Source organism: Aquila chrysaetos, chromosome 26, assembly GCF_900496995.4.
Source record: "Aquila chrysaetos chrysaetos chromosome 26, bAquChr1.4, whole genome shotgun sequence".
Lineage (NCBI taxonomy): Eukaryota > Metazoa > Chordata > Aves > Accipitriformes > Accipitridae > Aquila > Aquila chrysaetos.
Genome location: NC_044029.1, coordinates 4,514,874 through 4,529,759, shown reverse-complemented (window position 1 = coordinate 4,529,759; position 14,886 = coordinate 4,514,874). Strand labels below are relative to the sequence as shown.

Genomic DNA, 14,886 nt, shown 5'->3' with positions numbered 1-14,886 from the left:
GGAGGATGGGGTGGTATTCTTCTCTCTGGCTTTGTGTTGAGAACCCAAATGGTGCCACTGCCTCAGCAAGGTGTGGCAGACTGGAGCTGATGTTGGGATGAAACCCTTTCTCCGAGGCTATAAGGAGGTAAGCACCCCGTTGACTCCTGGGCTTGCAGCACAGAGACCAGAAAAGAGCAGCACCATCCCATGGAGTAGACAGTGGGGTGACTGTAGCAACCCCCCTCTGTCAGGAGTTAAGTCGGGGAGAGCCAATGCCTGGGTCGCTGGAGAGCTTGTCCTGCTCTTCTCTTGTCACCTGCATGGAGGGGAAGGAAGGAGAAATCACTGTCACTGTTCCTGTCTCACTGCAGGAAATAGCTGCCTTAGCAGTGTGCAATCAGCCTTAAAGCAGCATGCAGAGTGTGTGATAAATGTGCTTAAAGGTAGACACAGGCTCGACACAGAAATTTTCCCAGGTGCTCTGCATGCAGCCCTGATCGCAGAGAAGAGGTTTAGCAGATACCTGTGTGAAGTCAGGAAGACATTAAAATGATTTTGAGTGCTTCTGTTTGTAATTGTACCCACTGTTGAGTACTTAATGATTGTTACAGCTTTGTTATTGCTTTTCTAGGTGTCTAGGTGTCCTGGAAATAAATCTGAATATCATTACTTAACACCAAGCCTGAGCCATGCAACAGAGGGTAAAGTTGTTGATATGATGTTAAAAGTGGAAACTACCTTTATACCATGTGTCAAATTACACTACCACCCTGACCCAGTGTTCATTAACTACCAGCTGCACACTGAGCTGGATCCTGATCTGGAATTAAAAATATATGTAAGTTTGAAAGTAATAAACTATAATTCCTTATTTTAAAAGGTTGTTGGGGATCATGTTATTTCTTACTGTAGTTAGTGACTGTTTATTATCTTCAATTTTTTCCCTCTAGAAAGAAAATGACAACTTGAATATTTCTAAAACTGAGGTAGAGGTTTATCTGTCTTATATGAATGGTGCACAGACCAAAAAGATATGGTTCAGTGTCCAAAATATTACCAAAAAGCCAGACCGTAGCACCATACTGTGCAAATTCAAAAGGGAAGGAACAGACAAGATTGACTTTTCCACGGTGAAAGTTTTTGTAAGTAGAATTCCCTTTTGTTGCAGTTCAACAGTGTTTGGATGTTTGTACAAATGTAGTAAAATGTAACACTAATGCTCTTGTCATGAACGTTCTTTATAGAGGGAGGAACTGGATGCATTTTCTGCTCTGCTGCTACTTGCTAGTACAGTTCTCTTCCTCATATCTAAGCATGCCTGCCTAGCTTAGGACCACTAACAGTACTGAGTTCATTTACTGTCTGGTTACTGCTGTAATGTCAGAGGGTAGGCTCTGCAGCCCAAACTGAGCTCGCTGCTGCTGAGCTCCAGGAGAGCGATAGCTTGTCACACCTCTAGCTGCAGCATAGACATCACCAATACAGCATCACTGGCTCCAGGAGAGCCCCTCATCTTAGATCTGTAAGCAATCTGCTGCTGCAGTGTGGCCATGAGGAAAAGGATTGTATCCTTCCATTCACTTTTTCCTACTAAAGTAGATAAGGATCTTGAACAGTGCATAGGGATGACCACTGAGAAGAAGAGAAGGCATTTCTGGATGAAAAAGGGGGTGAAGCTTAATGTGCACTGGGAAGGCCAAAATGCTTTGAACATATGGCACAAAGCCAGGCCCAAATATAAGAACATTAGCATGGATGTCAAAGCTAAATGGCAGCTTAAGATATTTGCTCCGTGAATAAGATGAAGATATGAATTTTTTAAAATGCAATCATCACCATTTATGAGGGAGAAAAATTATGCCAGACTTATTGCGGTGTATGGTGGTATAAAACTGAAATAACTCTATTGACTTCAAGGCATATGGCTCATAGTAAAGATTAACGAAGCTATTCTCAATTTCATATCACTGTTAACTGATCCCCCATCTGTGGATCCTGCCGTCTGAGCCAGTTATGGCATGGAAAAGCCTTTCTGAGATTGGTGTTGCATTTAAATATTAACATTGCCTTGCAATATCACATGCTCATCCTGCAAGCTTCATAGGAGTGACTGTCATAGAAAGGTCACCACTTCACTGAGGCAAATCAAATGCAGTAGTTATAATGTAACATTTCATTTCTGGTACCTTAAAAATTATTTTTTTCCAACATCAAGAAAAATGTAAAAGTAGGAAATCATCATGTGTTTTTTCAGTCTTATAAATAAATCATAGAAGAAGTAGGGCTGCTCTGAAGAAAGGATAAGCTGGGTATAAAAGACAGGTATGGCCCAAGAATAAACGTATCTCTTGCCTTAGTTTTCAGGAAGAAAGAGGATATTGAGTGTGGGGTCAAAGACAGGATGATCAGTCTGAATGGAGGTGTCAAAGAGGAAAATGCCGTTCTTGTGACAGAAGCAAGATTCAGATAGATCAAGGGGCTCAAGACAGCAGGAACAGGATCATTCCCATCACAGCACAGAGAATGAACTGGCACATGATATTGTAGGCTTTGCAGGAAGATTTTAAATAAAACTGCAGTCAGGAGACATACAGTATATGACTGGAGAGCAGCAAATATAAAACCAGTATTTAAAAGAAAAAAAATAACTAGGCAAATGGAGGCTTGCTGATTTAATCCTAGCTCTGTGTAAAGATTTATAATGTATTTTGAATGAGGGACTCATGAAAGACCTGGAGGTAAATGGAAAATGGTATAATTGTCAACTTCTTTTTAATAAAAGCAGATTGTGCTAGATGTCTTTATTTTGTAAGATGAGTGATTTCCACAACAAAAAAAGTGGTAGATCACATGTACCTGGAAGTCATTCAGTAAACTACTTAACATGGTGATTATGAAGATGCTAGGGATTAGAAAAACTGGATGCTGTGTATGGGGAGCTGGCTCTGGGCAATGTTGATTTTCATACAGATATTACTTAATATCGCTAGTGATGAGCACAAAAGTAAGGCATGCACTAATAATGTTTGCTGATGACATAAAGCTCAGAGGCATTACCAGTCTAGAGGAGGTTTTATAATGTCATGCAGGAAGAATGAAATTAATTTAGGAATAGGAATTGGATGAATTCAGGTGTACCTGATTTAGTCCGTGATTCATAAGCAAGATAAATAAAAGATAAGGAAAGAAATGGGGCCACTAAATAGGAAGGTTATGGTGATGATTAAAGATAATCTAAATATGAGCAGAAAATTAAACGAATGCTTTGTCACAGTTTTCAATAAACAGGGATGAGTAATAGAAATTTCTGCTTCAAGAATGCTTTGGTTGGACATGACAAGTGGAGAAAGACAGGTGTATTAGTCACGGGATGGTTAATGTATTTAGCCACCAATGCATTTCAGGCTTGGAAAAGGCAAATGGAATCCTAGGAAGGCTCAGACCAAAAGTACTTTGTATAGAAATTGTGAAAACACATAAGCAACTGGGGAAAAAGTAACATTTGATGGAGGAAATAGGTCTGCTTTGTCTTCTGTTCTTTGTAGCCCCAGAAATACGAAGGCGGTGTCCTTCCAGCCCTGTGGGGTTTCTCTGCTTGGTCGTGTCTGTGTAGCTGTGATGTGACTATCCAGTTGGCAGACTCCAGCTGCCCTGGCTGCTCACCTCCTGTGACAAGCCAGTGATTGAAATCACCAGATCTTTGCCTTCCCTGCTGTAACCCAAAATAATTTCAACTCAACTCTCCTTTTCAATTATCTCAGGCTCATTTCTATCCCTGGCACTTGGTGGTATTCTTTTTCTGTGTCAAAGCATATTTTTACTTCTAGTCTGTTTATAGGCTTAGCTACCCTTTATTTATGTGTTTTCATAGTCCTCTGAGATCCTCCTTTGTGAAATTTCTTCTGCCATAATTATCAGTGGTGAATGCTCCAGGTTGGCATCTGGCAGACCTAAGCACTTTCATGTATTCCTAAGAATTAATGCCTGTCCTGCCTTTGACAAGCCCAGTGGCTGTTGGGGGATGTTGTACATGTATTGTATGTTGTATTTGTTCTTAAGGAACATCCTACACAAAGAGGTTGAAATTTCTGCAAAGAAATAGGGAAGAGGGCTGTGGGCCAGGCATCTATTAAAAATTTTACTTCCCTCATTATCAGCTTGAGTCTTACCTTGCTTTTCTGCTCAGCAGAGTAGCACTGAGTGCAAAGGAATGTTTTTAATTATCAGCATGTGCCCTCCTTGCTTCAAAATGCCAGAAAATTTAGCAATAATTCTGAAGTGCATGAGCTACTTGGCCAGCTGAAGGCGAGATCCTGCCCTTCATTTGAGGGCTCTTGTTTGCAGTGAGCAAAATTTGGTGCTTCATGAGGACCTCCAAAATTTTCTCTTGTCACTGCTTTGTTATCCTGCTTAAACATCAAATACAGCAAAAGTTAAGTTTGTGTTGGTTTACATATGTTTTCCTAAATTGCTGCTGTCTTCCCAATAATCTGGAGAACGAGGGTCCTTCACGTGCCTCAGATACATACTTCTTTTTAATACATCAAATGTCAGTTTAAGCACTGATATAATACCTGTCTTCTATTAACACAGACTTTATTTTTCTTCAGGTCAAATTAGGAAATTTTGAGCACGAAGTCAAACCAACATCATCACACATATATTTATATGTTCTTATTTTGCTGCCTATTGTAGTGGGTGTCATTATAGGTAAGTACAGTAATGTGTTTTCAGGTTTTGATTTGCTGAAGGGTATACTCATGATGCATAAACACATATACACACACACGTACGTGTTTGGAACTGTCACAAACAGTCTGGTGGTTTTTTCCTGTTCCAAATAAGAGTGGACAAAGTTAACTCTGGTCTGGTGGTGAAGTCCATCTTGTCAGACTATAGCATGTTACAAGGCAGTCGTTTTGGCTGTTCTGCTGGGATTACTAGCCATCGTTTAGTGAGGCAAGCCACAGGACTGACATCCTTGTGTCACAACTTGGGCCTTTCCAGCTGTCAGAGCTGGGCTCCCCTCCTGTCCCTGGGGCAGATGTTCCCTAACAAACTGCTTATCCTCAGGCAGTGTTTGTGGTGTTTCTGCTCAGTCTCCTTTGGATCATTCATGAATTTGTAGGTCATTACTAAACTGAGGGGGGAAAATAGTTATCCCCTCCTCTTTTTGTCACACCTTTTTTCTGAATGTTTTGACCTGCTTATATATTTGATAAATTTCCATTTATTGTAACTAGTTTAGGTTTTTGTTCTTTGGTTGGGTTCCTTTTTAAAAAGCGCATTACCTTTACAGGAATCATATCTCGTGCCTTTACTCTCTCAAACTTTAGAGAAGTTAACAATTTGGAAGTGGATTTCCTGTTCAAAACAACTGTTTTTCCTGTTTAATTAGTGCTACTTTAAGTAGGTTGCTAGTAGTAGAAGTGGTTGTTAGATTCTGTGTCTCTCTGTGCAGGTTGTACATAGCAGGGTGCGCTGTACTTTCAAATAAAGTTGGATTGACAATTCTAAGACCTTGTTAAAAGGAATGGTTTTTATTAAACATTGGGGTTTAGATCCAGATAACTAGGGCTCATGGGTACTAGCACACTAACAGTAGAAGCAGTAATCCTCCTGCAGAGTGGAAGTGTATGTTAATCTTTCTGTTTTTTAAAATAATATTAAAATATATCTTGTGTAGAGGTTGTCTGTTCTGCAATTTCTGTACTCAGAATCCTTTTTCTTCCTTTTTAGCGGCATTCATAGTTACTAGATACAAATCCAAAGAATTAACTCGTAAACAAAGTCAGCAACTTGAACTGCTGGAATATGAGATTCGGAAGGAAATACGTGAGGGTAGGTATAAAGAGCTTTATAGTGCTTAAGTACAGCATAATTTCTGAACTGAAACTGTGAAGAAGCTCACATGTAAACGTTTTAATTTTATAGCTGTTAGAATATTTGTGTGTTGTATCAGAGTTCCTCTTTAATGTTGGTGTGCACTGCAGTAGCAGATAGCACTGAGCTAATAGGATTGCATGTAATATTTCCTTCAACAAAAGTGGGGAAAAAAATGGATTGGTACTTTCCCACTCATAAGAGCTTCAGCTAGAAAAACAACCTCTCTTCCCTGAAGACTGTTCTTTAAGGAACAGCTATTGGGGCCAATTTATAATTGTGAAGATGACTTTGTGTCAGCTAAACTAACTCTCTGGGTTGGGGGTGGGGTGTGCTTTTACAGGATTTGCTGAACTGCAGATGGATGAATTAGATGTGGTGGATAGTTTTGGAACCGTTCCCTTCCTTGACTACAAACACTTTGCTCTTAGAACTTTCTTTCCAGAGGTAATTATTTACAAGTCTTTCAGCTGTCAGCCCTGCCTAATGATGAAAAAGCTGGGAAGGTCAGGATCAAATAACTAAAGTAAATGCTACACAGTAGTTGCACATTGTTTTCACAAGAAACTTTTCTTGAATCAAGAATTACTAAAGAACCCTTAAGGCTGTACATCTCTATATTTAACCAAGCCTAAATGTTGTAGATAAAGCACCATTGTTGAATTTTCAAGGGTTGTGTGTGCATCCATTTCTTTTTGCCCAGCCTCACTAAGCTGCTTGCCTTTCAGGCCATCCTAACTAAGCTATAATTTATCCATTGCTTTTTTTGTTCTCATACTTTCACTTTCCATGCTATAGCTAATTAAAGTAACAGTCAGGTTAGCTAACATGCTAGCTAACATCATGACACTTCCTAATTAGACCTGTGGGATGAAGAAATGGCTCTAAGGTCGTGCTGACTTTCTACTGCAAGCTGCTAACAGAAATGGTAAGACCTTGATTCAAAGGAATGCAGGTCAAATGCTCTAAAAATTGCATAAGTATTTAAGTGCTTATGTTTAAAAATTGCATAAGTACTTAATGCTTATGTCTAAACCTTAAGTTTAGAGGTGGATATTTTAATTGTTCTTTGGAGCAGTTTGTGCTACTGTGTCAGAGGACTGAAGAGGCCTTCTCTTCAATGTTTTACTTCTCTTGCTATTTTTTTGCATATGTGGCACATTATGATGCTGATAAGTGCATTTGCCACAGCTTTCAAAATTCTATCATGATGGTAACCAGTGCTTACCAGCATTTACTGATTGGCAGAAGCTGTGATCTCAGCTGGTGATATTGTGCTGTGTAACTGACACCAATGAGTAGAAACCCTTGGTTAGTGCTGTGGTGTTTTAGTGTATAGCTTGTATGTATGTGAATTATCTGCTAGTCTTCATGTATTACTCATCACTGCTGTGGCCCAGTCCTGCAGTCTTATCTGCGCACTGCTTCACTTTATCGCTGTGTGTGATCCCACTAAAAGCTATTGTGATACAGTTAAACATCTTTTTTTGTATACCACCAAATACCAGATACTAAGGCAGAATAGTATTTAACAATTACATATGCATCATCTTTGTGCACTTTGAGTCCAGTTCTCACTGGGAAGGAAACTGGGATTATTTCTTCTGGTACTGCTGTGATGCCCCCACTCTAATTTGTATGGGGTCACTAGTAGGTTTGAAAAAAGTGGACCAAAGAAACCTTACTTTCTGCATCTCTCTCCTTTCAGTTTATTTTGTTGCCAGGCATATTAGCATTAAAATAGTGGTTTTATTTTTAGGAATATATCTTTCCTTAGTGATAGTCCCCTGTCAAAACAGTAACAATCTGTAGAAGCTGTCTGGGTGGAAGTGCTTTACTTTATGCAAATAAAAAGGAAAGAAAAAAAGGCACAAAGTCTGCCACTCTGTTGCATTATGTGAGGTCAGAAAGGAAAGGGCTCCTGTTTCGCCTTGGCGAGTCTCATGCCACTGCACATCCTGGAAATGATTTCAATTAGATTTTGTCTCAGTTTGAAATACTGATACCACGAAGGTAAACTTGCCACTGTTAGCTCTCTACAGTCAGGCAAGTTATTTAACGTATTGTGTACTAATTTTTCCTGCTAAGTACTTACCGTTTACATTGCGGGAGTGTCCAAACATGCCTTGGGCTGAGAGCAGTGCTCTACTAAACAAATATTACAGATGAACAGAAAAGGCAATGGAGTAGTAGATTGCAACTGGGTATCAGAAGGGTCGAAGTGACAAACCATCACTTTCCTCACTGACCTCATGTGTTTGAATGATGTCCGTATTGTACTCTTTCTGCCTTCCAGTGTGTTCGATGGGCTTTGTCTCATTTAATCTAAGCTGTTTAAACACGGACATCAAAGCTGTTCACTGAGCATCTTCTGTAGTCAGTGCAGAGACAGGCAGCTCAAGAAAGTGATTCATCCCATTTGCCTGAGACATCTGTCTCAGGATGGGATGAGTTGCTTAAAGAGGGAGTCAGATACCTAAAATTAAGAGTGATGGACCCCATCTTCATTTTTAGTTTCTCGCTTCCCGCTGCTTCAATTTTCTATATTTAATCTGGCTTGATAGCTTTTGTTTTGTGCTTAATGCTTGTAGGTGTTAAGTGGATATTACATCTATTCTTAAAATATTCCTTATGGTCAGCCTGATTTTTGCTTTACTTGCTAAATTTGGATTATTGTTTCTGTTTTCCCTTAATTTCCCACATCGTTTGGTTTAATGCTACCATGCTTGTTCCCTATTCACAAGCATTTTTAACCTTTAATGTAGTTCTGGTTGTTTCACTCTGTGTGTGTGTGTTTTATTGGTAGGTGGTGTTAGGGATGCTGAAGAAGTTCTGGAAAAATGGGAATAGCCAGTGGAGGAGGAGGAAGAAGAAGAGTATGGTAGGGGAGAAGAGAACGGGAGATATGAGGAAAGGGAGGGATGAAAAATCAGATATGTAGATGAAAAATCAGATGTGAGCCGGCAATGTGTGCTTGCAGCCCAGAAAGCCAGTTGTACCCTGGGCTGGCCAGCAGGTCTAGGGAGGTGATTCTGTCCCTCTACTCCGTTCTCGTGTGACCCCACCTGCAGTACTGCGTCCAGCTCTGGGGTCCCCAACATAAGAAGGACATGGACCTGTTGGAGCGAGTCCGGAGGTGGGCCACGAAGATGATCAGAGGGCTGGAGCACCTCTCCTATGAAGGCAGGCTGAGCAAGTTGGAGTTGTTCAGCCTGGAGAAGAGAAGGCTTCGGGCAGACCTTATTGCAGCTTTTCAATATAAAGGAGGCTTATAAGAAAGCTGGAAAGAGACTTTTTACCAGGGCCTGTAGTGACAGGATGAGGGGCGATGGTTTTAAACTGAAAGAGGGTAGATTTAGACTGGACATAAGGAAGAAATTCTTTATGATGAGGGTGGTGAGACACTGTAACAAGTTGCCCAGAGAGGCTGTGGCTGCCCCATCCCTGGAAGCGTTCAAGGCCAGGTTGGATGGGGCTTGGAGCAACCTGGTCTAGGGGAAGGTGTCCCTGCCCAGGGCAGGTGGTTGGACTAGATGATCTTTGAAGGTCCCTTCCCAGCCTAACCATTCTGTGATTCTATGATTCTATAAGGAAATGAGGGGCTGCCAGCATCACAGATATAGCAGATGGCAGTAAATGGTACTAGTGTGAATTTATTGCTCAAGGGTGCTGCTTTGGGAACATGCAGCTGTGTTGGGACCTTACAGGCTGTAAGAGTCAGACAAGAGGCATTGACAAGGTATTTGAGAACTGGGGGCTTCCCTTTGTTGTGAGAGCTTTTGCTGGGACTGGAAGCGTGGTGACACCTGTGCCTCTCTGGAGACTGACAGCATGGACCTCCTGGAGAGTTCATTAGTGAACATTCACTAAATGCCTTGAAGTGAATGGAGGCAGATGAACTCAATTGTCACTGTTACAGAAGCCCTGTATGCCAAAGGGTATCATTGCCGTCCAAGAAGGATGCAGCCTGCAGTGGCCCTTGCCTACCAGCACATTTGCAGATGGGGCTAATAAACAGCTTTTCCTGTGGAGTGTTAGATGATGGCTGTGCTAGTGCAGCTCAGCCCCATAGGGTAACATACACAGTAACATGGAAGTCAATACCAGGTCACCTTTGAGAGTTCACTTTTCAGTGAACCTTGACAGCACCTTTGCAGAAGTTATTGTGTAGAGTGTTTATATTGTAGCTGCATTAGAAGCCAGCATTTCCATGGTTTTATTTCAAGTTGTATGCCATCAGGAACATGCTTGGCATGTTTAACCTACATGTGTTAGAAACTTTTGGTATACGTAAGAATGATAAATATCACCTGTCTTATATTTTAGTCAGGAGGCTTTGCATCCATCTTCAGTGAAGACATGCCACAGGTAAGTTGATGTAGTGTGATATGCCTTAATTAATAAACATTTTTTCAAGAGTGATTGTATCTCTTATCTCAGTGTTGTCCTAGAACACATCAGATTGCATTTTCAGTATGCTCCCATTCCCCCATGAGGAGGGTTACATGGATTTATACATAAAAATAATTTGATATATAAGATGCTGTTATCCAATGTATATTATGACTTATTTAAATAAAATAAACAGAATCTAGTCATGGGAAATGACAGGCAAACTTAACTATCAGCATTACTTTGTATATACGACAGAAAATGTGTGCTCTGCATGTGTGTACTCTGTGTTGTACACAAGCGCAAATGCATCTTTGGTAAAATCCTGAGACCCATGAAATAAATGCAAAATTCCCACTGATTTGAATGAGGCTAGGATCTTATCCCATATGTTGCTTACCATTATTCTGAGCATTAAGAATCCATCATAGCCAAACTACAGTTTGCTTATTTTTGTTTAACTATTCCAGAGCAGAGACCAAACGAGCAAGGATGAAAGCTTCAACATGTTGCATGCTTTAATTTGTAACAAGAACTTTCTTGTTACTCTCATTCACACCCTTGAAAAGCAGAAAAATTTCTCTGTGAAAGACAGGTATAGTATGATTATGCTTATCATCTTCAAGACAAAGAATTAGCAGGAAAAACCAACATGGATTGTAGCACACAAATGTAATTTCTACTTCTTGCAAAACAAGCTTGCATTACTCCAGAGAATTTTTCCATCTTCTCCATCTGCATACACTGAGGAAGAAAAAACATTGCCTTTAAAACAAGCCATTAAAGAGAAATCAGAATGTTTGTACGTGTAAACAAAGAGGCAAAGGAGCAGGAAAACTCACTTCAAAACTGTAAACACTTCCTGCGGTTAGATAAACAGTTCTACAGTTTAGAAATGTTCTGTCACTGAAGCAGGTGTTGTTCTGCAGAATTAAATTTAGAGACACAAATTCTGTGTTTAAAAAATAATCACAAGAGCAGATGGACTTGCATTTTTATATTTTTTTAGAGATCAGCGGTCAGTTTCTGTGCCTGAGGAGGGAAAACTTAGGATATGAACCGCACTGAAGTGTGTTTCATTTATTAAAGATGACTGGGAAGAGAAATTCCAAATATTATAGCATTCTTTTTTTTTTTTTTTTTTTTAAACAGGTGCTTGTTTGCGTCCTTCTTGACTATTGCACTACAAACTAAGCTAGTTTATTTAACCCATATTTTGGAAGTGTTGACAAAGGACTTGATGGAGCAATCAAGCAATGTACAGCCTAAGCTCCTGCTCAGACGAACCGAATCTGTGGTCGAAAAATTGCTGACAAACTGGATGTCAGTCTGCCTTTCTGGATTTCTCCGGGTACGTGTTCATCTTTTCACTGCGTAAGATACGCAAGATTTTTTTAACTGATTTCTTCTGTAGGAATTGTTAGAGGGATCAGTTTAAAGCATTCATTCTAACATTTAACATTATTAATTTGCGCTCCTCTTGGTGACTTAGCTAGCTATCGTCAATGGGAAAATCATGTAGGAAAAGAGTGCGTCTGTAAGTGATGATCATATCATTTATTTGGCTGAGATTTGGGTAATTTTGCAATTCTAGCATATCCTTTTCTCATGTCAGACATTATTTCATCTCCATGAGATGTATTGTGATCATACTAAAAGACTGACACACTTGTTAAAATGCAGCTGTACCTTTCTATGCAAGCTGTTGGAAAGCTACCACATAATGGAGTTTTAAGGAATACTTTCTTTTGGAAAACTAAACTTCTTTCCAAACTTTTTAACCTCCAAACAGCATTGCAGATTTCAAGACCTAAATGATTTCTAGTGGAAATAACATAAGCATTTTCTTTCATTTTACTGTTTGTTTATTTTAGCCCACTTGGTAGCACTTCGTTCTTGGTTTCAGTGCTTGGTTATGCTTCCTGTCTCTCTTACCAGTGTGATGATATTGCAGTGTTGGTACCACTCATATCAGTCGTTGCATTAATACAGCAGCAGAATTGTTTGAGGCTCAGCAGCTCGCACCGGTTTCCTGAAACCCCAGGAGTGAGCCAAGGACTTGTCAGAGATCTGTTCTCGATACACCAGTCATCTTTACGGAGCTGTGCTAGCAAGATGCCTTAGCCAGGCTGCAGGAATGGTGTCACATGGAAACAAAGATCCAACCTTCCTTTCTCAGGTGCTTTCCTGAAGCCTGAGGTTCAGGCAGGAGAGGGGAACCCCAGTTTCATTCCCTCCTTCGCCGATACACCAGTGTATGTCCTACCACCTTGCTCCCAAGGCTTTTTTCAGGGACAACAAGGGGAGACGCCAATTCAAAAGGAAACTAGTTGTTAGCTTCTTTTCTCACAAGACTGAAAAAGGAAGAAATAGCTGAAGTAAGCATGTGAACGCATGCACGTCTCACCCCCACCCGCTCTTTGGTGGAACTAGGAAGCGTCTGCCAGGTGGAGTAGGAGCAGCTTGTCTGTAGTGTGCTTGTGCACAGCAAGGGGCTGTGAGCTATCTTGCCGCACACTCCAGCTGTCCCTTGCTATTTGCATGAGACTTTCACACCGAAAAGCAAAGGATGGAGGTTAAACAAATAACTGGATAAATCTGCTTAGAGGGATTTTCTTTTCTAATTGCAAGATAACAAGTTAGTTAAAAGGAAATACATGGTTACACTAGATTTTTTTATAGTTATTCATGCCCATTTAATGATTACAAAAATAAACATGTTCCTTGCGTTTGTTTCATGTCCTAGGAGACAATTGGTGAACCTTTCTATTCGCTGGTGACAACCCTCAATCAGAGAATAAACAAAGGACCTGTTGACGCGATAACTTGCAAAGCCCTGTACACGCTTAATGAAGACTGGCTGCTGTGGCAAGTGTCTGAATTCAAAACAGTGGTATGTTTGCCAGTTTGTGTTCCCTCCAAACACAGACAACTACAATGTTTTCTCTTTTTCTAGGAAGTTAAATTAAGGCTTCTAGACACTAAGATGATGGTTAAGTACCCAGATAATAAAATTGTTATTGCTGACAAAGTTTCAAAATGCAATAGAGTTTAACTAGCTGGTATTTCACCAATATACATTTCACAAATAGCACTCACTCCTTGCTTCTCAGCATGCCTTAATCGCCAAAGGTTAGGTTTAATGAAGTCTCAGGGTATTAAAATTCCTTCTTATTTTAAACTGTACTACAAAAATATAAACATATGCTTAGAATTTAAACTAAATTACACTTTTCCAATGAATGAAGGAATGGAATGCAGAGGTTTTATTTTTCTATTGTGTTTACTTGTGGCTACTCTTCAGGCAACAATAATTTGCTGTGGGTTTCCATGTTACTAGCTCCAAATTAGCAAGGTTACAGTGTGGTGGATTTTAATTAGTTGCTTGGTTAAAAACTAGGTATCTGGGAAGCCTAGCTAACTTTCTGAACTTTACCATAGATTTCTTGCCTTTCTTAAAGCAACTACAAAGTGCCTCCTATTTTACCGTTACACTCAGAATTCTTTGAAAGCTGGAATTCCCTTACTGATTGTCATTCTGACACTGAGGAGAGAAAGGACAGCGAGGATTATTGCACTTTGGAGCATGTAAAAATTATGACTTTTTCAGTAGGAGGTCTGCAAAAGGTTTTCAGAATAACCAGAGCACTTTTTTTTCCCAGAATTTCCAAGTGATTTTGAGTCTGAGAACTTAAAAATCTGCATTTCCAGTCATTTCCATAGCTTCCTGGCTTCCTGTCAGAGTTACCAGACATACTTAGGAATATGAGAAGTGTGACTGAATAGTGGGCTTCAGAGCTTGGGAGCAGAAATTGCCAGGGCAGCAACTGCCATGGCAGGGACACTGCAAGTGCTGGCAGCTTTGGAGGAGAATTCAGTCCTTTTCAGAGCCCATATCCTGAGCCTGAGGTCTTCCAGATCTGCCCATCTTCCATTTTTGCAGGAAGAACCTGAAGGTTCTAAGATGCCACATACTAGAGGAGACTACATGACCCTGGAAATTTTGGCTAGTCAGCAATCTGTTGGACTTAGCTCACTGGGTCATGTAGGAAGCTCACTGAAATGACAACCTTTCTGTGAAACATTTCTGAATTGTCACTTTCTGCTGAAAGCTCTTGGACTGACAAATTTGTAGTCAAATTTTCTTATAGCTATTTACAAAGCTGTTGTTGGAAGCTTCGTGTGAAGGTACTTCAAGCTAAGTTACCACAGCGTGCATTTGGAAAGGAAGTTTGTGACTAAAAATTAAATGCGTAATACCGTATCTTTGGTTTCCTTGTTTGTGCGCTGCATTCTGGCATGCATTTGGGATCTGGGGTAAGTTTAAATATATTGCTATTTATAGCCATAGGATACAAAACCCAGTAGTTATGCAGAGCAGCAATTTTCAAGCAAGCTCAATATGCCTACTACTAGTAGACTGTGCAGGAACATCTGGTCCTGTGGAATTGATTGACTTTTCTTATTTATAGCACAAATTCAAATTGAGAGTACCTTGGGGGGATAGCTGACTCTGAAACTGCTGAACACTGCCTCAAATACTTTTCCTAGTGCTACTTCTATGCGTGCAGTTGCTGATAGGGTTTTGTGGGCAGCCTGCAGCAAAGAGGAGAGAGGGGAAGTGGTCTG

At 40.3% G+C, this 14,886-nt stretch overlaps 1 protein-coding gene across 1 annotated transcript in view; it reads left to right on the top strand.

Annotated features, from left to right (window-relative positions):
* Positions 1-14,886, top strand: part of PLXNC1 (plexin C1) — a 71,700-nt gene that overhangs the window by 34,293 nt on the left and 22,521 nt on the right. The window contains exons 13-21 of the mRNA XM_030002582.2: positions 614-820; positions 933-1,124; positions 4,593-4,692; positions 5,722-5,823; positions 6,209-6,312; positions 10,192-10,233; positions 10,728-10,852; positions 11,410-11,608; positions 13,004-13,150. Coding sequence (XP_029858442.2) covers positions 614-820; positions 933-1,124; positions 4,593-4,692; positions 5,722-5,823; positions 6,209-6,312; positions 10,192-10,233; positions 10,728-10,852; positions 11,410-11,608; positions 13,004-13,150 — 1,218 coding nt within the window. The remainder of the gene's footprint in view (positions 1-613; positions 821-932; positions 1,125-4,592; positions 4,693-5,721; positions 5,824-6,208; positions 6,313-10,191; positions 10,234-10,727; positions 10,853-11,409; positions 11,609-13,003; positions 13,151-14,886) is intronic.